The 24,189-nt window shown below is 38.5% G+C and overlaps 1 protein-coding gene across 1 annotated transcript in view; it reads right to left on the bottom strand.

Annotated features, from left to right (window-relative positions):
* The window catches only part of RALYL (RALY RNA binding protein like), a 469,699-nt gene extending 450,306 nt beyond the window's left edge, over positions 1 to 19,393 (bottom strand). Inside the window, exon 1 of the mRNA XM_082258712.1 lies at positions 19,121 to 19,393. Within this exon, the coding sequence (XP_082114838.1) occupies positions 19,121 to 19,376 (256 nt within the window). The 5' untranslated portion in view covers positions 19,377 to 19,393. The remainder of the gene's footprint in view (positions 1 to 19,120) is intronic.
* Between the last annotated feature and the right edge of the window lie 4,796 nt (positions 19,394 to 24,189).

The raw sequence follows: 24,189 nt of genomic DNA, 5'->3' as shown, positions 1-24,189 counted from the left end.
AGACTAAAGTTAATTATAGAGCAGCTTCAAGATTCGGTCCCCCAGCTGTTCTTGTTCTTGTGGACAGTTCCTTTTCAACCTTAATTACAGTCAATTTTGCTGCATTATATGTCAAGTGAAAAAAAGTAAGTTTCACGGACAGGCATATACAATGGATGACTGCACAGTACTACATACTTGGGGTGTAGTATAATTTTATATAAAGGTCACAGTAAGCCTAGGAATGGGATTATAATAATTTTAGAAGATGCTGTGAGTGCAACATATTGTATAGCCCATCACGACATATTAACTTATATTACATTAGGGCTACATAATCTATTCGATTTAAAGTGACTATAAAATCTAATTTTGAAAAAGACATTATATTAAAATATGTATTCTTAAATCAATAAAAAATATCTGCGTTTTCGCTATTTATACACTTACACTTGAGAGCCTCTGAGAAAATGAAGGGACACCTTTATTGAGGATAATTGCCATTTCCAGCAAAACTGTTGGCAGCCTCCTGGCTCTGAGTACATCCTGCTGTGCTCTGAAAACTCTGCTCCGGGGAGATGAATTGCTCTTTTGGTATAATGTAGAGCAGGTCTCTAGTAGTGCCTAGTCACGTTTTGTTTTCAGTGAAGATGTATGCAAACACTGGGCCATCATATTGGCTTTTTTTCTCGTTGGCTGCAGGCCAAGAAAAATGCATAAAGCTATGCTGTACAACAGCACACTCAACCTGTGAGCTGCTAAAGTCACCCAGGAAACATTATTAGTGTAGGTATGACGTGATGTGCGCTCAATTTACTTCTAGTCATATTTTTACATGATCCATTTCAGATACATTCAGCAGGCTTTCACAGTGTTTCTGGGTGTGCCTGCCATCATCCTCTGGGCCTAAAATTAGGCACTGTGCACTCACAAAATGTATCAATTACTAAAAGATTTACCAATAGTGTAGCACCATTCTAGGTAGGTGCTAGAGAGTGCATAGTTTTTGGGTTTCCCTGCTTAACAGGGAATTCAAAAATTCTAATTGAAGTGCTCTCTGCCTAACAGGGAGCAGTGATCCATTGATAGGGTCTGCTTAGTGTGGTCAGATGCTGCTCATGTTGTCTGCCTGTTTCACACTGGTCCAATAGGAAGGGGCATATTGGACAGAGGGAAGAAACCTGAAAAATGGAAGCATGGGTGTAGATACAGCTGGCCATTGGCAGGTGAAAGTGCCTCAAGGCATGCTGGGTGACTATAGTTATACTAAGAGAGCACATGTGCATGGGGTCTTCGGCTGGACAGCGGGGTCCCGGAGGAAGGGGGACGCTGCCCTTCCTCTGTACAGGCTGCCATGCGGCCTCAGGTATTCGACCTGAGGGCACTAAAATCAGAAAACAGGGGGCACACAGGCCTAGTGCATTATCCTCAGTGATAAGCTTTATTTATTAAAAAGAGTTATACTCACAAACAAATGCTTTATAAAAGTGCATCAAATCCATACAATTAGAACCATCAGTGTCACGTTAAAACAGATGCATTGTCCTCGATAGATAATGGGCAACACGTTTCGAGGCTTAGCCTAATAACCTCTTCTTCAGAGCCCTGAAGAAGAGGCTAAGCCTCGAAATGAACTAGGCTGGTGCGCCCTCTGTTTGTTTTTTGATTTTAGTGCCTACAGACATACTCAGTCTTAAAAGGCAGCAAGGTCACAGCAATCCGGAAAGCCAAGTGCGAGTTCAAATGAGAAACATTATTTTATTTAGGTTGTTTGGGGGCCCCGTCTCTGGGCACAGGAGAGAGGTGCGTTGCATCAAAATTTGTTTTTGGAGTCAACCTGAGGGACAGAGTCACAGAAGCTGCAACCCAGATGTCCTGCGGAATTGTCTAGGAGGGAGACACACCTAGAAGGATTTGTTTCTGGCTACTGTGTTAGTGTCCTGAAGAATCAGAGTTCATTGAGTCTGCTGCCTCAAAGCAAAGGATTTCCACAAATGCTGTATGGTTCAGCAGAGGATTCTGCTATTCAGTTCAACCAAGTGAGGCAAAGTGAGAGTTGTCCTCATCTGTACATAGTTAAAGTTGGAGTATTCCACGTATCCCTTCTCCTATCCAAGTTCTACCAATAAAACGTGTCCACTTTCTAGATACAAAGGTATCCCCAACAACCACCTGGGAGGTCCGTATCTGATGGTCATTAATTATCTGGTTTGGGTCCTGACCTTTGGTGTTGGTCCTGAGGAAGTCTGGTCCAGTCTGCACACCCCATTTGGATAGGGGGCTGACACCCTCCTCCCGTGGGGACTTGTTTGGACATATGTATCTGCCTGATGGGCTGAGTGGACTAGTCAAGTAGACGCATGCCAAGATCATCTTGGCTATGATGGTGATCACTTATGTTATTCAAAAAGTGTTAATGTATGACTATTAAACTATATGGAAATTTGTAGAGAATTGACAGATACACTTATGATGTTGTCCCTTTTTTACTTTCTTGTATTTTTCTTTCAAGTTGTAAGGATGTTATATTCACTATGATGGTTCCTGAAGAAGCTACCATTTTGTTCAATTGCGAAACGCGTTGAACCATGTATAGGATGTCCTTACGCAATATGTTTACAGTTTGTAATATAATCTGACAGTTGGTTTGTTGTCATTTTAATGATCTTTGATATATCAATAAAGTTTTTAAATTTTCCCTCATGTGTGCTCACTATAGGTAATCCTGTGCCCTTTAAAGTTTCACAGTAATAGGCCCACTGCAATATTCGGTCCTCATTTGCACACATGCAGTGGGGCCTTCTATACTTTTCTTTTAAAAAAGAAAGTGTAAAAAAAATAAAAATAAATAAACATTAAAAAATAAAGAAAAAAATACCTAGATCAAGGTAAGTGCCAGGGTTACTGTATGGGTCAAGTAAAGGTCAAAGGTTAGGGTCAATATATTTCGGGAAGGATTTTCTATTTTTAAATTAGCATCAGTGTCAGTTTATGTCAGTATGTTTTAGGTAGGACAAAAAAAAAACACAAAAAAAAAAATGTGCACTATTGCTTCTGGGCTGTACTACGGGTACAAACAACAACTGACATTCACATATGTGGTGTCGCTGCGATCATCAGGAGCAGGAGAATTTATTTTGGGTTGTTCTTTGATGGTAGGTTATTGTAGTAAAAAGAAACGTACAGCTAAATTAAAAAAAAAAAATGTTTTACTATTTTGGGACAGTTTTCAGGAGATATCCATAACCATTTACTACCAAATGAAAGCCCAATTTGTCCTGAGAAAAAAAAAACTAGGTATAATCCACTTGGATGCACAAAAATGTTTTGATGATCTGTACGGTTTTACTAACACATGTCAAAGTGGCAAAACTGTGCTTAGGCATTAACATTTGTCTAAGTCTCCATTCACACTGGTACAACTTGTCAGGCGACTTGGTCAGCCTGACAAGTCACGTCACGTGGTCCATTGTGTAGTACAGGACCGGTTCTAATAGGAGCGACACAAGTCGCTCCGACTTAGAAAAAGGGTCCTGTACTACTTCGGGGCGACCTGGAGTGACTTGCATAGACATTCATTTTATGAAGTCCGTGCAAGTCGCGCCGAAGTTGCGCTGCACGCGACTTCAGAGGTCGCCCCCCTAAGTCGGAGCGACGTAGTGTGAACCGAGCCTTACTCTTAGGCGTAAAGGGGTTAAACAGGAACATAAGCAAGGGTCAAAAGATAAAGAAGCTGCAAACTCAGTAAGTGAATAAATCAGCTGCTGAAAGTGCTTAAAAAGTGAAGTTTTAATAACACTTTCATTTACAAAAGAAGCACATTTTTATACTTACTGCTGTAAAGTTATATTCATACATTCAAGTGCAAAGGAAATTGCTCTGCACATTTTCAGATCAATGTGCTTCTTCATCCTGACCATGGCTGTTAGGAACAATCTGGTTACAGCAAATGTACAAAGCAAAATTCCTGTACACGCTGCTGCACTCCATGTTCTCTAATGGACAAATAAGTGCTATAAATCTGTGTCTTGATGCCTTAAAGCCCAATTGAACCTTCATATTAAATTAACTGAATACACCAAAACAAAAGGTTTTCATTGTATTAAAGTTCATTTTCTTTCAGGAGCAGCCACAGTCGGAATAGAAAAGCCTAACCTCTGCCAGCAGTTGCAGAGTGAGACTCTTGCTGTCTGTGTGGAAGCAGCAGTCTCTTTGTAGAGGTCTGACACATTCCTACTGAGTTAGGCCTATTGAAAAGCTCATGCAGCAGGGGACATGTTGGGCTCATGCAAGAGACCACTTCTTTCTCAGATGAACCCCACTGATTATATGATACAAGCCACTGGGCCGGCCACTGTATTTGTACATGTGCAAGTCTCATGCTTCATCCTTCCCAGTTCCAGGAGGGATGCACTTTGGCATTCTTGCTTTGGACGCCAAAGAACCATGTCCCAGGACTCCTTACACATTTAGCCCCCATTCTCATTGAATGCGATTTTAAAATGGTGCAACTTCATCTAAAAAACAATTTCAAACCCGCATGTTAGTGCGACTTCGGGTGCACAGATGTCAATGCAAGTCTCACCAGAAATCGCCAAAAGTAGCGCAGGAACTACTTTACCAAATTAGTGCGGTACCACAAAGTCAGCACCGCACTGATTTGAACAGAGTGATTGCCGGCAATGGGCTGCGACTTGCAATTTGACCTGTCGAATCGCATGACAAGTCACTCCAATGTGAACGGGAGCTTAGGCTGCGTCACACCTGAGCGGAGTGATTTTAAGGCATTGTTAGCACGTGTATTTCAAGATGTTTTCAGAAGTGTATTTCAAGTTGTTTTTGTTTTAGCCAGTGCAGCTGGTGCTCGGTAATTCGGGGGGGCAAACCAATGCACCCCCCGCCCCCGACGGACGGTCGGTCAGTCGGCAGGCAGGCAGGCAACACATTTTCCAAGCAGGCAACACATTTAACCCCCCCTTCCTTACCTCCTCCTTCCTCCTGTCCCAGTCGGGGAGTGCTGGATGGCTGAGCCACTGTGCTTCTCCTCCACCTATGTGTCTTCTGCCTCTTCCTGGCCACTGGCCAGTAAGATCTCTTCTCCTTTTGGCCAATTGGGAAAGGGGTCTCACAACCCTCTTCCTGATTGGTTGGGAGGAGAGTCAATGTGACAATAGTGAATATTTATTTGCTATTGCCATACAACTGGGTGGGCTCAGGTAACGGTGCTCTGTGCCCCGAGCCCACCCTTTTTTGAAGCCTATTGTTCTGGCTCTAATCACGTGCTTCAAAAAAACAAAAAACCCCTATTGGAATCCATGCGTCCAGGAGCATGGATAGGGGGGGGGGGGGCACTCCTTCGCCCCCAATGGACGGGGCCACCACTGGTTTTAGCTAAGGAGATGCCTGAAAGAAAACGCATTAAAGCATTTGAATCACATAGTTTAAGGCATTCCTATTAAAGTCTATGGGGTAAAAAAAAAAAAACACCCAATTCTGTAGCTTATGTAGCTTTTGGAGCATCAAGTAGGGAGCTACAGGTGTCTGATATGCTTATATGTGAACAGCCACTATCAAAATACATGGGATTGTGGATACTGAGCATTTTGGAGCTTCAAGCTCAAATGTGAATGGAACCTTCTGTGTATTTACTTAAATAGGCAACCTGCACATACACACAAACACCGTGGCTTATACTGTAAATATGATAGTTGTTAAAAAAATATTGTGGGCAAGCATAACTAGGTTAATAAATAAATAAGTCTCTTGGCTAGAAATGTTCACACACCCTGGATCCCACCAACAGGTATAGAAGAAATGAAGTTAATCAGTTTGAGTCACATAACATGCGTATAAATAATTATCTATTCTAGCCAATCTTAGAATAAAGTAACAGATATATAGAATTCAGGATTTAGCATTGCAGGCTTTTCTGGCTTGGAATGTAAAATTGTTAAAAATAAATGTAGTATAGGTTTATTATAATACTATCTATTTTAATATTTCTAAAAAATGCATTTTTTATATTGTAAATACAGTTCAAAAAGTGTTAATATTTAAAAAAAACACAAAAACATAGTTAGATAGATGGATAGATGTATTTAAAGAGGTCAATCTGCTTTAAAACATTGTTAAAAATGAGAACCAACGTAAAAAGAACAGGTAATTTTATTTTAACCACTAGGGAGCGCCATAACTTTAATTTTACACAACCACTTGTTTATGCTTTATGCGGAATTCTTCTGTGCAAATGCATAAAACAAATGTATTATACATTTACATGGAATGAGCAGCACATATTTAAACCAATAAAGATATAAAAGTAGAGTCACTTACGTGTCAAAGGATAATATGACAAGGAAACACGTTAGTGTCTTTTAGAGATTCTCATGTAGTGTAGCCAATTGGGTTGTTAAGATTTGAGGATCCCTTCAGGGCATTCCTGTCTGCCATGAAATTGTGCAACAGAGTGTGATGTCCAAAGTAATTACCTATAAGCCACCATAACCTACCTAACACAACGTATGTGAGATTGTATTCTCACTGTGATAATAGAGAGCTACACTGTACTATAAACACACAGAGAACCTCTGCACATCTATCTATCTATCTATCTATCTATCTATCTATCTATCTATCTATCTATCTATCTATCTATCTATCTATCTATCTATCTATCTATCTATCTATCTATCTATCTATCTATCTATCTATCTATCTATCTATCTATCTACCTACTTATCTATCTATCTATCTATCTATCTATCTATCTATCTATCTATCTATCTATCTATCTATCTATCTATCTATCTATCTATCTATCTATCTATCTATCTATCTATCTATCTATCTACCTACCTACCTATCTATCTATCTATCTATCTATCTATCTATCTATCTATCTATCTATCTATCTATCTATCTATCTATCTATCTATCTATCTATCTATCTATCTATCTATCTATCTATCTATCTATCTATCTATCTATCTATCTATCTATCTATCTATCTATCTACCTACCTACCTACTTATCTATCTATCTATCTATCTATCTATCTATCTATCTATCTATCTATCTATCTATCTATCTATCTATCTATCTATCTATCTATCTATCTATCTATCTATCTATCTACCTACCTACCTACCTACCTACCTACCTATCTATCTATCTATCTATCTATCTATCTATCTATCTATCTATCTATCTATCTATCTATCTATCTATCTATCTATCTATCTATCTATCTATCTATCTACCTACCTACCTACCTACCTACCTACCTATCTATCTATCTATCTATCTATCTATCTATCTATCTATCTATCTATCTATCTATCTATCTATCTATCTATCTATCTATCTATCTATCTATCTATCTATCTATCTACCTACCTACCTACCTATCTATCTATCTGTCTGTCTGTCTGTCTGTCTATCCATCCATCTACATATATATATTATTGAAATTTGAGTGCCCCTGTATACTCACAGCTAAACTGGGATGGTTGGGGTAGCCGTTATGCTATTAGTGAATACGAATAATGTTACTTTTATTTTATGAATATGCATAAAAGTGGGAAATACTTTGTTACTGTCACTGGGGATACTGCACTGGGATGTATATGCTCATTGCAATTCTTTTTGTTTGGTAAAATTGTGCTTGACACTTTGCCCATCAGATCATCTTTCTTTAGGCAGCTTATTCATGCATTTTTTGACAAGTGGCTTTACATGCTTTAATACATACCATATATAAACCGATAATCATAGTCATATTTGCTCAGCTATAAAAATACATTAACCAAATTGAATTTATTGATCAAATTAAATATCTAGAAATCATCAAGCCAAGATGAGCCAGAAACCCCCATTTTCATAGGATTGTTTTCTGTCTTTTTTAATAAAGGTTCACACTGCCTTCTGGTACTGGAATAAAAGTGTCATTTGTGCCAGTCAGCAAAGCACTGGATTAACGCGTCCTGACAGATCTGCACAAATGTGACCATTGGTTTCAAGTGATGGATGATGGATGTTACTCAAACTAAAATGATATATGAGATGAAAGAGTTCATAACTACATATGTGCAAGTAATCATAGCTGAGATATTTAACATGGATGCACCTTGGATGCACAGTGGGTGGGCTCATTTACATAGTAATCTCTGTGTTCAGTGTACGGTTTTACATGCTTTTTAGGCATTTTTGTATTTTTTTTTTATTTACTTAGGTTTATCATGCATCCATATGTGTTTACATGCTTTTTTTTATTACTTGTGTTCACAGTGCATTTATGTGTGTTTACATGCTTTCTAGAACCAGGGCTGGCCCAAGTCAATGTGCTGCCTGGGTCCAAGCATGAAATGCTGCCCCTCCCCCCCCCCCAAAAAAAAAAAAAAAATCACGCCCACCAAAAGGCCTCCACATCCATCCATGATTATTAAAACTAAAATTACATTTATCAGGAAGTAAGATTTACGCAGATGCAGTGTGTGAGGAGAGAGAGAGACACCGCAGCAGCATGAGCTGAACCGGTAATGGCGCCAGTTTGTTGAAAAGTGATCACTCCATCATTGGGTGGAGCGATCACGCAGTAAAGGGCCGCGTGATCACTTGTCAACAAACCGGCGTCAATGCCGGTTCAGCTCATGCTGCTGCGGTGTCTTTCTCTCCTCTCGTGCTGCATCGGTGGTAAAGGGCCACTGTCATTGCCCTTTAGGACCCATTGTAGGGCCGGCCCTGTCCAGAACATGCAGAAAATGCATGCTGTACTTTTTTTTAAAAACACACGAGCACCGCAATTAAAATACTCATTAAAATACATTAAAATACTCATTTTAAATACATTCATGTTGCTTACAGCTGGTTGTTGCAGCTTTAGTATTTATATTCTGTAATATAAAACATTTTATAAATAAATTACAAAACTATTTAAAAATTTAACAATTTTGTTCCTTTTTTAGTCAATGGCCTCTTTAGGATGGTCGCTGGCACCCCAATTGCATGCAGGTAACCTATAGGAGTGTATGCAGATGTAACGGTGGAGGTGCACAGCCTTCAATGAAGCTGCTGCATCTACATCTACTTTCATAGGCTGCCTGCATGCACCAAAACAAATATCTCCTGTATGCAGTAGGGGTTCCAGTGCCTATTTTAACGAGGCCTAAAAAAATAAATAAATAAATAAATCTTGGTGTTTAATAACCACTTCCCACAAATGGACGTACCTGTACATCCTTGGGTTTCAGTGGTAATACCGGGATGATGCCTGCACCTACAGGCATCATCCCGGTATAATTTTTCCCAGCCAGCGATCCCCTTTCAGGCAGAAGTGATCTGAGTCTCTAATTAGCCATTTCATCACTTCTGCGGGTGGCGGAGGGGGGTCACACGCCCCTCCCGCTGCTGCCGCAGCCTCTCCTGGGCGGGGGGCCGGGAATGATGCTACCGGTGGCAATGGCTGCCTGGTACAGAGAGAGAGGAACAGACGTCCCCTCACTCTGTAACCCCGAAACCGGGAGCGATAAATATTTGTAACTTCCGGTTCCGGAACGATCTCAGTCTGATCAGCTGAATTGGGGGCCAGTGGAGAGATTTGGGGTCTAAAAAGATGCCAAATATCTCCATAAAGAGCACCTGTCATGGCCCATGCTGCCACAAGGGATGTTGTTCATCCCTTGTGATAGCAATAAAGTTATTACAAAAATAAAAATAAAAAAAGTGTAAAATAAATAATAAAAAACAATGTAAAGCGCACCTGTCCCACGGTGCTTACACTCAATGCATGCAAACACCTACGTTACTCCCTCATGCATATGTAAACGGAGATCACACCACACATGTGAGGTATTGTTGCGAATGTCAGAGCGAGAGCAATAATTCTAGCACCAGACCTCCACTCTAAACTGGTAAACTGTAAAGGCATTTAACCTACCAAATTCACCTATGGAGAATTTCATGCGCCGTAGTTTGCCGCCATTCCACGCGCAGACACAATTTTAAAGCATGTCATGTTAGGTTTCTATTTACACTGTGTAACATCATCTTTGAAGTTTTATAAAAAAAAAATAAAAAATTGAGCTAACTTTACTGCTTTGTGTTTTTTTTTTTATTCATGAATGGGTTTTTTTCCCAAAAAATTGCGCTTTAAAAACTGCTGCACCAATACCGCATTACATAAAAAAACTGAAACATATATAGGGTCTATGCTTAAAAAAAAAAAAAAAAAAATATATATATATATAATGTTTGGGGGTTCTAATTAATTTTCTAGCAAAAAAAAAGTAGATTTTTACATGTAGGAGCGAAGTGTCAGAATAGGCTTGGGAAGGAGGTGGTTAAAACAATAAAAGCCCTTAAAAATGTAACAATGACAATGTAGGCAAATTAGCCACCGAGGAATCACCAAAGGAACCCACCCATACAGATGATGCTCCATTATACACAATAAAGGAAACTGCGGACAAATTAAAAGACTTCCTTTTAGTCTGTTCGTTAATGTAAGTCCCAGGCAAATTGCTAAACACCCAGTGATAAACATATACAGTACACATTTACTTGCCAAAAGAGTAGTAGTACTGTTCTGTCACTGCCAGTATGACCAGGTCCTTGAGCTCTCAATATCTCAAAAGAGATAGAGGAAGATTATCCTTTTTTACATCCTAGATTGAAAAGAGAACCTACAAATCTATGTGTTAAATACACCAATAGAAATCAGAATCAGAAGAAGCTGCAGATAAATGTTGCAATCTTCCCTCCTCCAATCACAGAATGCCTTGCATTCATTGAAAAGAATGAAATACATTTTGGAAAGGATGAGCTGCAGAGAAAGTGACCGACTGTAATCAGTGTACTCCAGGCTGAGCTGTAAGTTTTAGCATTGGATGCTCTGTGCTGAGTGTACTTTATGTTGGGAATGAAAGTAAGGCCCCTTTCACATGAGCTTTCCGCCCAACAGACTCCGTGTTTTGCTCAGCGGGGATCAATCCATGGATCCCCACTGAGCAGGTGGATGACAGATCTGTCTCCGCTTACTGTGCTGAGACGGAGCTGTCAGATCCCCGTTCTCCTCTATGGGAGACCAGATGAAAATGGACAGCCTGTCTGTTTTCAACTGATCCTGTCAGATCCAATCCTCCAGACAGTTGGAAAATACCGTTTCCATCCGTCTGGATTTCACGGACAGGATCGAATCAGATAGCAGCAGCAGCAGCAGGTGTCAGCGGACATCTCACCACTGACATCCGCTGCTCCATAGGGGTGCATGGAGAGTCCACTATGCAAACACTTCATTGATCTTTATTTATTGTTAAAGTGCAAATGTCAAAAAATATTTTGGACAGAGTTTAGCTTTAACTGTCCCCTTTTAGCCATTTTTATACCAATACTCTGAATGGCCAAAATCAGATAAGTCCTCAGAAATCTTTTTCCTAGTGACAATTCTAAAATTTTGGATGTCCCCTTTTTCTCTTTCTCTCAGAAACAGTGGTCAGCAGTAAAAACACGGGGGTGAATCTCCCCAAAGACACTCACAGCAATAAAAATCAGACGGAGGGTATACCCCTTCCCTACTCTATATAAAGCTTAAAAAAAGTAATCTAGTGGCCCCAGCATTTTTTTTTACCTGAATGATGTTTTTCTGTAAAGAAAAATGCATCATATCCATTAGGTGGCACTGATGATTCAGGAATTACATAGTAGAGGAAGTGCAGCAATTTTCCTCCTGACTGTGTAAATGTCCGGTGTCGACAGTATACATCTATCTATCTATCTATCTATCTATCTATCTATCTATCTATCTATCTATCTATCTATCTATCTATCTATCTATCTATCTATCTATCTATCTATCTATCTATCTATCTATCTATCTATCTATCTATCTATCTATCTATCTATCTATCTATCTATCTATCTATCTATCTATCTATCTATCTATCTATCCATCTATCTATCTATCTGTATGTATATACACCGTATATATATATATATATATATATATATATATATATATATATATATATATATATATATACAGTATATATATATACAGTATATATATATATATATATATATATATATATATATATATATATACAATCAAAACAATTTAGATGCAATCTCAATAATTTTAAGTTTCTTTCTTTAATTCATATCTTCATGCATTTACAAGCAAGCAATTGCACAGTTTCGGACATACATATGTCCTTCATCAAGCTGCATGTATAGCACTAATGTTTTAGGTTGCCTTTATCCTCCTTCTCACGAGTATAGGTGTGAACACAAGTGTATCCCCTCACCAATACTTCAGTGAATATGTGAATTAACCCATTCTTATCTTATCTACTTCCACATAAACACAGTATCTAGAGATTCATTTATCCATATACCTCTATCTCATTTTACCCCTATTCTATATCTATCAAAAAATAAGATATCTACCTCCCATACTGTTGAGTATACACCAAATAGCAATTCTAATGGGGAATTTGTAGTATAAACATACAAAAATACAAAGTATCATGTAAATTTATATGGGTTTGCATAGCATTAGCCCCCGCAGATTAGCATCAAAATCTATATCCATATTGATTTGGAAAAACATCAGCACAATGTTTCAGAGCATCTCTAGATTCTTCATTTTCTACAAAAAAATCACACATAAAAAAAAAAAAAAAGTACATGTCACTACTAATCCATAATTGTCACTACAAAATGTTTTCTATTCCACAAAAACAAGTATAGATCATCATCTTTGTTCAAACTGTTTGAATGCAAAGAATTTAATTGTTTTAACCACCATACTTCTCTTTGCCTAAGTTTAAGGATCCCATCTTCTCCCCTTTTATCCTTCTTTATCTCTTCTAAGATCATAAACTGTAGGTCTGTATCTTTATGACCATATTGCATGCAGTGTTTTGGAACTGGTAAACCTGGCTGATTGTTCCTAATTAAATTGATGATGATGACCAATGTTGTGACATATGGTCCTACATTTTTTGGGCTATCTCACGACATATATTATTCCACACGTTCAGATCAGTGTGTAAATCGCATACAATGTCTGACACGTGTGGAAATGACATATTCCCTATTTCTTTCCACTACTAGGGTGTACAAAGCTATCCCTATCTCAGTGATGGTGAACATTGGAACCCCAGATGTTCTGGAACTATATTTCCCATGATGCTCAACCACACTGCAAAGTGCACAAGCATCATGTGAAATTTAGTTCCAAAACATCTGGGGTGCCAAGGTTCGCCATCACTGCCCTATCTGCATTACACACAGCTGAGACATGAATACAATCTATTTCTCTTACTTCCTAGGAAAGTAATTTTTTCTGTATTTTTTGTTATTTTGTGTTCAGAATGTACAAGCATATCTCTAATTGTTCTATTTCTTCTATATGCTTTTAATGGCATTTGTTGGAAGTAATCTATCTCAGGGTATGCAGGTTGCAGGAGACTCCAATGTGTTTTAATCATTTTAAATATTTTCTCACTATAGCTATGGTACTGCATGGAGAAAGGAAGACGTTTCATATTAGATCTTTTATTTCTTTTAGGGGTTCTCCCTTTATGTTTTCAGTCTTCCCAATTTCTGGCGCACCATATTTATTGGATTTTTAAATCTGTGACCCATTTCCTCTATTCTTTGTAGCTTTCTATTCTCATTGCTAAAAATTCTTTCTACTCTAATTAATTGACTCCGTACAACTGACCTAAACACATGCAGAGGATGGAAACTGTCAAAAAAATAATAATTGATTCCTATCTGTAGGTTTAATACATTTGTCAGATTCCACGTTCCCATTATCAATGTAAATCGTAGTGTCTAAAAATGACACCAATTTACCACGACACACATAGTGAATTTTATGTCAGCGCTAAATTAATCGAGTATCTTGGAAAATATATGGAGGGTTCCAATGTCGCCCCACCATATCGCAAACACATCATCAATATAGCGCCACTATGTGACACAGTGTTTTTTTTTTTTAAATGTCATCATTATATATATATATATATATATATATATATATATATATATATATATATATATATGTATATATAAAACTCTCCTCAAACTTTTGCATAAAAGTGTAAGTGAATGACAGATGCACAGCCATCTCCCAGGTTTCTGTGGTTTTGACTTAAACTGTCAATTTTGACTCATGCAGAAAGCAGAGGAAGGAGAGAGCAGACACGATTCATACTAGTTGCTTTGAATTGAGGCAGGTACACATAATATAGAAAGCTATGCTATGTTCGTTTTTAATTTCAGAGGTTTACAATAACTTTAAAGTAAAGGACTGTTACCCTTTAAATTAATGTGTGTGTGTACGTGTGCGTCCACACATGTGTGTGTTGATTTCAAACTGGATTGAAAGCCTTTTCAATTAAATCTAGAATTCTCATTTACAATTCACCCAAATTTGTAAAATGGTATGCCAAGGTCTATAAAATATCCAATCTATTGTATTTCAACATTCACTTTCATTTAAAAACACCTGAATCATTTAATGAGGTTACACTATAACTATAAAATCCATATCTATAAAATTCCATTGTAATAACACAGCGCTTTATTAATAAAGGGAGTGCGCCTCATTCTGGCACAGTCAGGACAATTTTTTTTTTTCTCCCAGCTAGGAACGACTGCAGCATTGCAGAACATACAGCTCTGCATTGAGAGAAAGGCTATCAAAGGACAGATCAGTGGTAACGGGAGCCAGTTTTTGTGGGCGGCAAATAGTCTTTATAAATTTCATATTAACAGCCTATAAACCAAACAAAACAAGCTCAAGGTTGTGCTGTGCATGTCCTTGCATATATGTAGCTGATCCACCAGACAGTACTAAGTCTACCACAAAACACATAAACAAGCTTATTAGGTAGCTGAAAAGAAAGAAACCCCATTTCTATGCAGCTACTGAAGAAGAATATTGTATTTGTTTGGTAAATGGCATAAATAATCATTTGTTAAAGCTAATGTCATGGGAGAAAAAACTGATTGAGTACATCTCTTCAATGCATGCACATTTCTTCATGTTTTATTACTTTCAACATACTGAAAGTATAGAAAAATAACTGTTGATGTGCCAGAAATATAATGTCACCTACATTCCACTTCAAAATGAAAATGAAGATTCCTTAACACGTGGTGTCAGCCCTGCCTACTTCATTTTCAATGGATTGCAAAAAAAAAACAAAAAACAAAAAAAAAAATCCCTCCTCATCTCCATAACCTCCATTAGAGATCACCAAAAATGATCAGCTCACAAATTTTCTGGCAAAATCAACAAGTATTTTTTGCACTTATCAAACAGATTAAAAAAAAAGAAAAAGAAACCTCTTCCGATGGTATATGCAACATACTAAAAGAGAGTAAATAAGCAAAGTTCATTGTTGAGGTTCACAAACACTTTTTACATTTAACCACCCAGTATAAGTCCCTGTTCACACCTGAGCGTATTTAAGCTCGTAAAACGCTCATCTCTGATGTCTGAAAACGCCCAACAAGCAAAATCCCATTCATTTCAATGGCCCCTGTTCACATATGAGCATTTTGTCGCCTGAAGCAAAATGCCTGAAGCTCAAAAAAGTACATGAGCTTCTTTTTTTGGCTGATTATAAGCGTTTTTGTTAGATGTCAACGCCTACCTCCAAACACCTGTAAAAAACGCCCTCCGAAAAAAAGCCTGCAAAATGCCCAAAAACCATACGCTCAGTTGTGAATGGAGCCTTAGTGTTTTTGGTACGTGTCATTTACATCACTTATCATTTGATGAGCCAATGAACAGATTTCTTCAAGCATTGTGTTGTTACAACAGCATGAATCTTTCCGAAGTAACAGAAAAAAAAATCAAACTTACATATTTCTAATGTTGATTTATGTTTTGCCCGATAAAACAGTGTTTTTATCCACTACTAGTACGCTCACTATCATACAAGATAGGCACAGGTTTATAAATGGTAAAACAATTGATTCAATTTATTATAAAGATTGTTCTAACATGCAATGATTATTTACATGAATCAATAGATATAGCAAAGAATTAGCATCAACACATCACCGGATATTGTAGCATCACCCGTTGCCTCTACGATTGGGGGACTCCAGCAATCAGCAAGGGGAACACCGGGATATCGACTCAAGGCACATCTGCCGCGTCTTCAGAAAAATCCCAATTTTCCCCAGAGAATCCCCTTTGTTTATACCATAATTATGTCAAGTCCTTCTTGCCACGCATGTGTAATAAATATTTGCTGTGTAAGCAGCTTGCATGGATATGCGCAGTCCATAGATCCGGCGTATGGACGACTCATGCGGACATGCGCAATAACTTGTTTTTAATGACTGCTCATCTTATTCCCACAAGAATGCTCATCTCATTCCCACAAGTCATATCTATAATAACAACAACCGGTTCTCAACCTTCCGATTTATTTGTCTAAACTGAAACAGCCTTGTTCCCATGAAATAATTTTGATAACAGCTGGTTCTCAACCTTCGACTCTACTTGTCTGAACTGAAATAACCCTTGTTCATATGAAAATCGCATCCATTATGTGCTGAAGACTCAGTTACTTTTAACTATTCACTCTCTCTGATACAGCCGTATCACATACGTATCACAATCTGAAACATGAATGTTGATTAAAGAAATAGATACACCCTCACTGATACATAAGAGCTATTTGGGAAAGTAATGCTAAACTGATGTGACCATTCTAAGCAAATTAAAATCCTTTAGCATGTTTTTGGATTACATTACTACTCTTAAAAGCACTATAAGCACATTGTTTTCCAGCAATTAAGGGTCTACTGCATAATTAACATTATTTTCTGTAAAAATGAATAGAGCATTTATATTTTTTTACAATCTAAATTTAGAATTCTAAATTTAAAATCTGCCAAGGATTTTACAAAAAACATGGTAGGCCTGGAAGAACACCTGCGATCCCTACACCTGTATACGATTTTATCAGTCCAACCACAACAGCCTACAAAAATTCTGAAGCAATTACCTAGGAAGGACATGATGCAAACGTTAGCAAACTCAGCAGACAGACAGCGGACACCAATAAGACTGAAGGTGGTTTCCAAAATGACACCTCTTTCCCATTGTTAGATATTATAGGGGCAACCGTGAATTTTTTTTTTTTTTTTTTTAGGAAAGGGTTAAGGGCTTTTAGAAAACACTATTGCTAATATCTACTGCCCAAACCAGGGTCAACCTTAATCTCCCAAATTATTATGAAACTAAAAGATTTTGCCTCCAGCCATGTAATACATGCAGGAGATATTAACATGGCCCTGGATCTTGTTTTGGATATCTCCAAAGGTATCTACAGCAGTGCATGTGGGTGCCATTGTAAATGAATGACATTTTGCACCAATGCACAAAGTGGCGTGCCTTACCATGCATTGTGATAACAAATGCTAAGGTCTGTGGTACTGCACTGCATATGTATAAAAATGCCTTTAAAGATTCTATTGAATATTTGAGAAAAGTTACACAGTAGGTGTTGAGTTGGAAGTCAAGAAAGGGCACAGATGTGACAGATGTAGCATTAGACAACAGCTTTGTGTCCATCAACAATTGAAAATACAGTAAATTTAATCAAAATGTATGACATCTCTGCCACTTCCAAACAGTTCTTGAGGCTCTTGTTATATTACCCCAGGAGATTAATAGCCCTCCACTGGCTTTCCTCTGAACCTCTGCATATAAGCTTGTGGAAAAATTACATTTACCAAACCTTGCATCTGTACAAGCTGACATATGAGGCTAGAGAGTGCCTGGGGAAATTTTATATAATTTGGGGATCCTGGATAGATACTAGGATTCTATACCATAGTTCCCTTAATTGTGTATTGCCATGATGGCCATATCTAATACTTGGCTACCACATGGTCTAATACAGCTTTTACATACAGGGTGACTAGGCACCCTGGGGTGCATCTAGGTTTCTTCAGGGGTGCCTTGGCAAAATTCCTAAACAATTGCCCCAAAATGTATTCAAGCCAGTGGGTGGATAAAACCTGCCTTTTAGTTACACAAAGCCATGGGTTTTCATTGTACACCATTATAACCTTCTAGCTGCCAACTTCCTAACAACCAATGACATCATTAGTTGGTAAGGAGGATGTCAGTTGCCTGCATATCATCCTTTTTTGGCCCTCCCTTGCCTGTCTCTATTAGCTTTGGCATCTCTGAAGCTAAGTGATGGAGAAAAACTGAGGGAGAAGAAAAAAACTGGAATATTAGTCAGTACCAGTTTGCAAAAAGTGTATTTGCTTTGGAAGAATAATCACCTCTAACGTTGGGTGTCCTATGTGTATTGATGTTGATGCATTATGTAAAACTATTAGAATACTTTTTACATTTTAGAATTGGGTGCCTCAAGACTGTCCATAATTTTGGAGGATGCCTCGAGATTGTCCATAATTTTGGAAGGTGCCTCGAGATTGTCCATAATTTTGGAGGGTGCCTCGAGATTGTCCATAATTTTGGAGGGTGCCTTGAGGTTGTCCATAATTTTAAAGGGTGCCTTGACTGAAAAAAGGTTGAGAAACACTGGTCTAATAAATGCATATGGGACCTGGTTAACAGTTTTTTTTTTTTTTTTTTTTAAGGCACCGACCCTCCAGTTTAATATGCTTAAGAACATGGGTAAGCACAACAATGACCCTTTTTCTCTAGAGGTCGAGCTACTCTATTATTTACAGTTTGGTCATGTGGTAATTGGCATTATGCTGTCTGTTCATTGCCAAATTTCTGAATGTATTCACTGTAGATGCATTTGATCCATTTGTTCAGTATACTTTCTTATACTCCTGTTATTTGCCAATGTGACATTCCAGATGTTTCTGAATAATCCTTTGTGAATGTACATTTTTTTGCATATACTCAATAAAGACAAGTTAAAAAAAAAAATGTACAAAACTAAATAAGAATTTTTATCTTGGTAATTAGATTATACAGTAGGTTTCATTGGAAAATACATCCAAAAATGGGAAACACAGTTGTGGTCATTGCCTCTTTTATTAAAACATTTTGCATCAAGGAGTAATAAAAAAATACACAAAAGCAAAAACTAAGCATGGGAGTATCAATTAAAATTGGACTTACCTAGCGGCTGACCTCCTATAATCCTTGAGTTTTCTCCATTCACTGCAGCTCTTGCATGCCTTTCACTGACGTATTGTACAAAAGCATATCCTTTGTGCACCGAGCATCCAACTATTTTGCCATATTTGGCAAATATACCTTCAATGTCACTCTTTTTCACAATACCAGTGTTCAGGTTGCCAATAAAGACCCGTGAATTGATTGACTTCGGATCATTCTTGTTGGTGACGTTGCTAGTCTGTGTTTTGCCAGTCATTATTGTATGTCACTTCTTTGCCTATTAAATTAATGTAAAACAATGGATTACAATAGTGTATACAAAAATGGACATTCCCCAACCTATACACAGACAAAAGATTGTGAAACAGAATTGCATGTAAATAACAGTTCACAATTACAACACATCTAAAGCTTGTGTATATATTGCTTCCAGTCAGCCAGGCCCGGAACCTCCAAAGCAGCTATGCCAGCTTATGTGCACCAACGTAGAGCCTGATTAGCTATTAGTGCTGGCCATCCATCTTTCAGATGGAGTGTTACCATACAGGGAATTGCAGGAGGCTGCTGTCAAGACAGCTGTGGGAATTTACAACACTAAATGCATTCAAAATGCATCAAATTGTATACCAAGTACATAAATTCATTTTTTTTTTTCAGACAGTTTTCTTTTAATCAGTCAGGAATGCAGCTTTAGCCCTATCAGGTCTCTAAATGCGATTAACAGACAGGTACTTGCAATAGAAGACATGGTATCAGATGAGGTGCTTCTTCTAACCCTTTTCCTCCATATCAATCTACAGCACTACTTTCTCAGCATGGTGCACTGCTGGAATCATCTATGATGTAGGAGTTTAGATGAAGGAACCAGCAGGTGACAGAGGACACAGGCAACCAATAGTCTCGGAAGCATGGGTTGCCAAAGAGGCTTTCTGAGGTTGCAGCAGGAACAGAGAAGAGGTGGGAGAATGGGCCATCGGAGAGGTGTGTATACTGAATGTTTTCTTCTGTCGGGACCTGCTAGCTCAAAACATTTAAAGACCTGACTGGATTTCGTTAATGATTTTAAAATGCGAAGAAAAATCACGATTGTGCTTGTCTAACAAAACCATTTAGTATGCTAAAAACGGGAGACAATATAGTATACAATATGTGTAGTATAGCTATACAGTATTAACCTCCCTGATGGTCTGATTATGTCCAGATTTCTGTGCTAAAAGCGGTACATTCTTTTGCATGGAAATCTGTTGTTTTACATTTTAAAACTCACCTTCCCCTGCGATCCCCCGCTGTCCTCCTGCTGTGTGCTCGGCCAATGCCGACACCTGTCTTCCGCTTCCCTTCCCTGCGATCGAAACTGAGTTACTTGAAGAACTGAGCGATATCGATTGTGGGAAAATTTGTCATCAGGTACGGAAAGTGACAAGAGCGACGAATCTGATGTCTCTTTCTGGCACATCGCTCCGTTGGAAATTCTGAAGAATCATTTGATATGCTTCCCAAATTCCACAAGCTAAGTGCCAGAAAGAGATATCAGATTTGTTGCTGTCGTCACTTTACTTTTAATTTTTAATTTGGAATTGATATTTGTGTAAATAAAGAGAATGTGTATTTTTGTATTGAATCTATGGTAATGTTTAATTAAGATACGGTATGTATATAGGTTTTTGTCTTCCCTTTTGCATGGGTTGGTCTTTAAAGCCCCAGGTTGTTCTCGTTTGTGTGTATTGCTAAAGCAGCATTAGAAAGGATGATCCGCATTGCAAAATAATCTATTACACAGGATCTTCCCCTTTTAAATTAGCACTTTAAGGCCCCTTTCACACCATGTGTCCGTCGGACGGACTCTGTTTATCTCAGCGGGGGATCGATCTGTCGATCCCCCACTGAGCAGGAGGATGACAGCTGTTCTCTGCGCTGTGTGCGGAGACACAGCTGTCAGTTCCCCATACATCTCTATGGGGGAATCGGATGGGAACAGACCGTCGGTCTGTTCTCATCCGATCCCATCCGATCCACTGGACGGATGGAACGTAGGGTTTCCATCCGTCCAGATTTGACGGATCAGATGTCAACGGACATGTCTCCACTGACATCCGATGCCCCATAGGGATGCATGGGACATCCGTTCAGATCCGCCAAAAAAAGGGACAAGCGGATCTGAACAGTCCGCCCTTAGGGATGTATGGGAGCTGCACAGAGAAGTTGCAAGGCTCTCTGAATGTTGTATATTCAGTGCCTAATATTATTCAATATTATTGCAATCATCTCATCCTTTAATATTGTACACATTACATGCTCTGAAAATTTGCCCTGCATTTTTTTTTTTTAATTTTTACATTTATGGTTAGTCAGAAAAGGGGCAGAGAATGCATATGTATCTAGAAAAGCATTAATGGTAAATAAGGCCTTATGTATAACTATAGTGTAATATACAAACAAAAAAATGTTCTAAAAGGTGAGAAATAACTTAAAGAGGTTGTAAACCGAGAAAATTTTTTTTTTTCTTTACATCCTGAAAGAGAAAGACATAATGAGCTAGTATGCATCGCATACTAGCTCATTATCAAATACTTACCTTAGAACGAGCCCCCGCCGCGCCGCTCGCTTACCTCTATGACGGGCGACATGTCCAGTCGCCCGTTTTCCGGGAACCGACGGTCACGGCATGGGGCTCTGAAGGAACTGCACGATCGGCCGTTCCTTCAGAGCGCATGTGCCAGTGACGTCACTGGCTGCATGAAAGGTAAATATCTCCTAAACGGTACATGTTTCGGAGATATTTACAGTACCTATAGGTAAGCCTTATCATAGGCTTACCTATAGGTGGAAGTGTCAGAGGAGGGTTTACTTCCTCTTTAAGCCTGGGCCCTGGAACAAAATGAATAAAGGGACCTCCTCATACAATATCTCCTACAACAAACTTTGGGAGTTCCATCCAATCAGAAATGTGGTATAGTAAGGAATGATAAAATCCATATGTTATGGTCAATTGATCAACTTTTTTTTCATACAGAACCGGAGCCTAAAGTGCACCTAAACCTAAAAACCAAAAAACAATATTTTGCAGCTTTCCAAATCCTGGATGGGGAAGCTATATTGATTTTAAGCCTTTTCTCCTTCTTTTATAACCTGGTGATCCTGCCAGTAACACACTTCCTGTTTTAGGGTGTCTCCACTCTAAGGAGGAACAGTGGAGACACCCATCGATGGTGGCATTTTCAATCAGGGGAGAGAGTAGTGTTAGATGGACTAGCATATTGAGGTGATCAAAAAATTAAACCGGAACTCCAGCTAACACTTTTTAAGCAGTTACGGGCACTTTTTCTGGACGGCTTGATCTTTTAAAAGTTGGAAGATAAAACAGAGATTGGATTACCGGGTTAAAATAAAGGAAATGTAAGGATTGTTAGCTGCAATACATTAATTTTTGCTTTTGGGTTTAGATATGGTTTAATGCATATACACAAGACATACGGTCACCATCCCACACACTGCATATCAAATGCTGTCATATACTTGATGCAAGCAGAGCATATTGAAAAGAGCAACAGCTTTATCTCATCAGTTAATCGTGATCTGGCACAGTTACTACTAATATTTTTTTCAATTATTAACATTTATGATTTGTGGAATTTTCTTTCTTCTTATTTACTAGGATGGTGGCTGCTATATAAACGATTGACTTTACATTTTTTTTTTTTTTTTTTTGGCAGGGCCCTGCTGAGGTGTCTAATCTTTGTATTATATTTATGTCTTGTATGTCCTATTTCTTATAATATATTTTGGTATTTAACCACTTCTGGACCGGAAGGATTTGCCCCCTTAATGACCAGGCCATATTTTGCGATTCGGCACTACGTTATTTTAACGGACAATTGTGCTGTCCTGCAACGCTGTACCTAAATAAAATTGATGTCTTTTTTCTCCCACAAATAGAGCTTTCTTTTGGTGGTATTTGATCACCTGTGTTTTTTTTTTTCTTGCGCTATAAACAAAAAATAACAACAATTCTGAAAAAAAAAATATATATATATTTTTCACATTCTGCTATATAACATTTCCAAAAAAAATATTTAAAAATCAAAATTTTTTAACATTTATGCCAATTTGTTTTCTGCTACATATTTTTGGTAAAAAAAAATCGCAATAAGGGTATTTTGATTGGTTTGCGCAAAAGTTATCTTGTCTACTAACTACGGGAAAGATTTGTGTAATTTTTATTGTTTTTTTTACTAGTAATGGCGGCGATCTGTGATTTTTTGCAGGACTGCGACATTCAGGCGGACAGATCGGACCCCTGACTGACATTTTTGACACTTTTGGGGGGACCAGTGACATTACTACAGTAATCAGTGCTAAAAATATGCACTGTTACCGTAATAATGACACTGGCAGGGAAGGGGTTAACATGTTGGGTGATCAAGGGGTTAAATGTGAGCCTAGGGGAGTGATTATAACTGTGGGGGGGGGGGGGGTGGCTTGTGAAATGATCATAGAGACCTGTGATCCTATATGGAAGGATCACAGGGGCTCTATGATCATTCCAGAGAGAAGAACGGTCAGCTGTGTTTACAACAGCTGACCGTTCTTCTCTCTAAACGGGGAACGATCGCGGGTGTCAGGCAGCAATCGGAGCCACCTGCCCCGTGCATCGGCTTCCCACTGACAAGTGGGGGTGGGAGTGCGCCAGCGGTGGCGCGCGCTTGCCCCCTAGCTGCCTGCGTGCGATCGACATATACCTATGGCGGTTTGCGCAGGAGCGGCTACCTGCCGCAGTATAACTGCAGCGGCGGTCATAAAGTAGTTAAAGAGTAATCCCGCTTTTGTTTAGAAAACAATCTCCTCTGGGTGATCTATGTACATTACAAGGGTTTTAACAAACGTTGTTGCAGATTCCTACCTTTTGTTGCTCTTAAGCTGTTTTTTTTAGTTATGTCAAAGTGCAGGGTGAATCTGAATGAGAGAGACTTTCATTATTATTCAGCTGATTCCCTTGCAAGGTTCTAATGAGAACAATGTTGGTGTCTGTATGCCTTTAGACGTGATTAACTCTTTGGGAGTATTCCACC

Source organism: Pelophylax lessonae, assembly GCF_965119305.1.
Source record: "Pelophylax lessonae genome assembly, chromosome: 5".
Classification (NCBI taxonomy): Eukaryota; Metazoa; Chordata; class Amphibia; order Anura; family Ranidae; genus Pelophylax; species Pelophylax lessonae.
The sequence above is the reverse complement of the archived record's forward strand: the minus strand, read 5'-3'. Positions and strand labels throughout refer to the sequence as shown.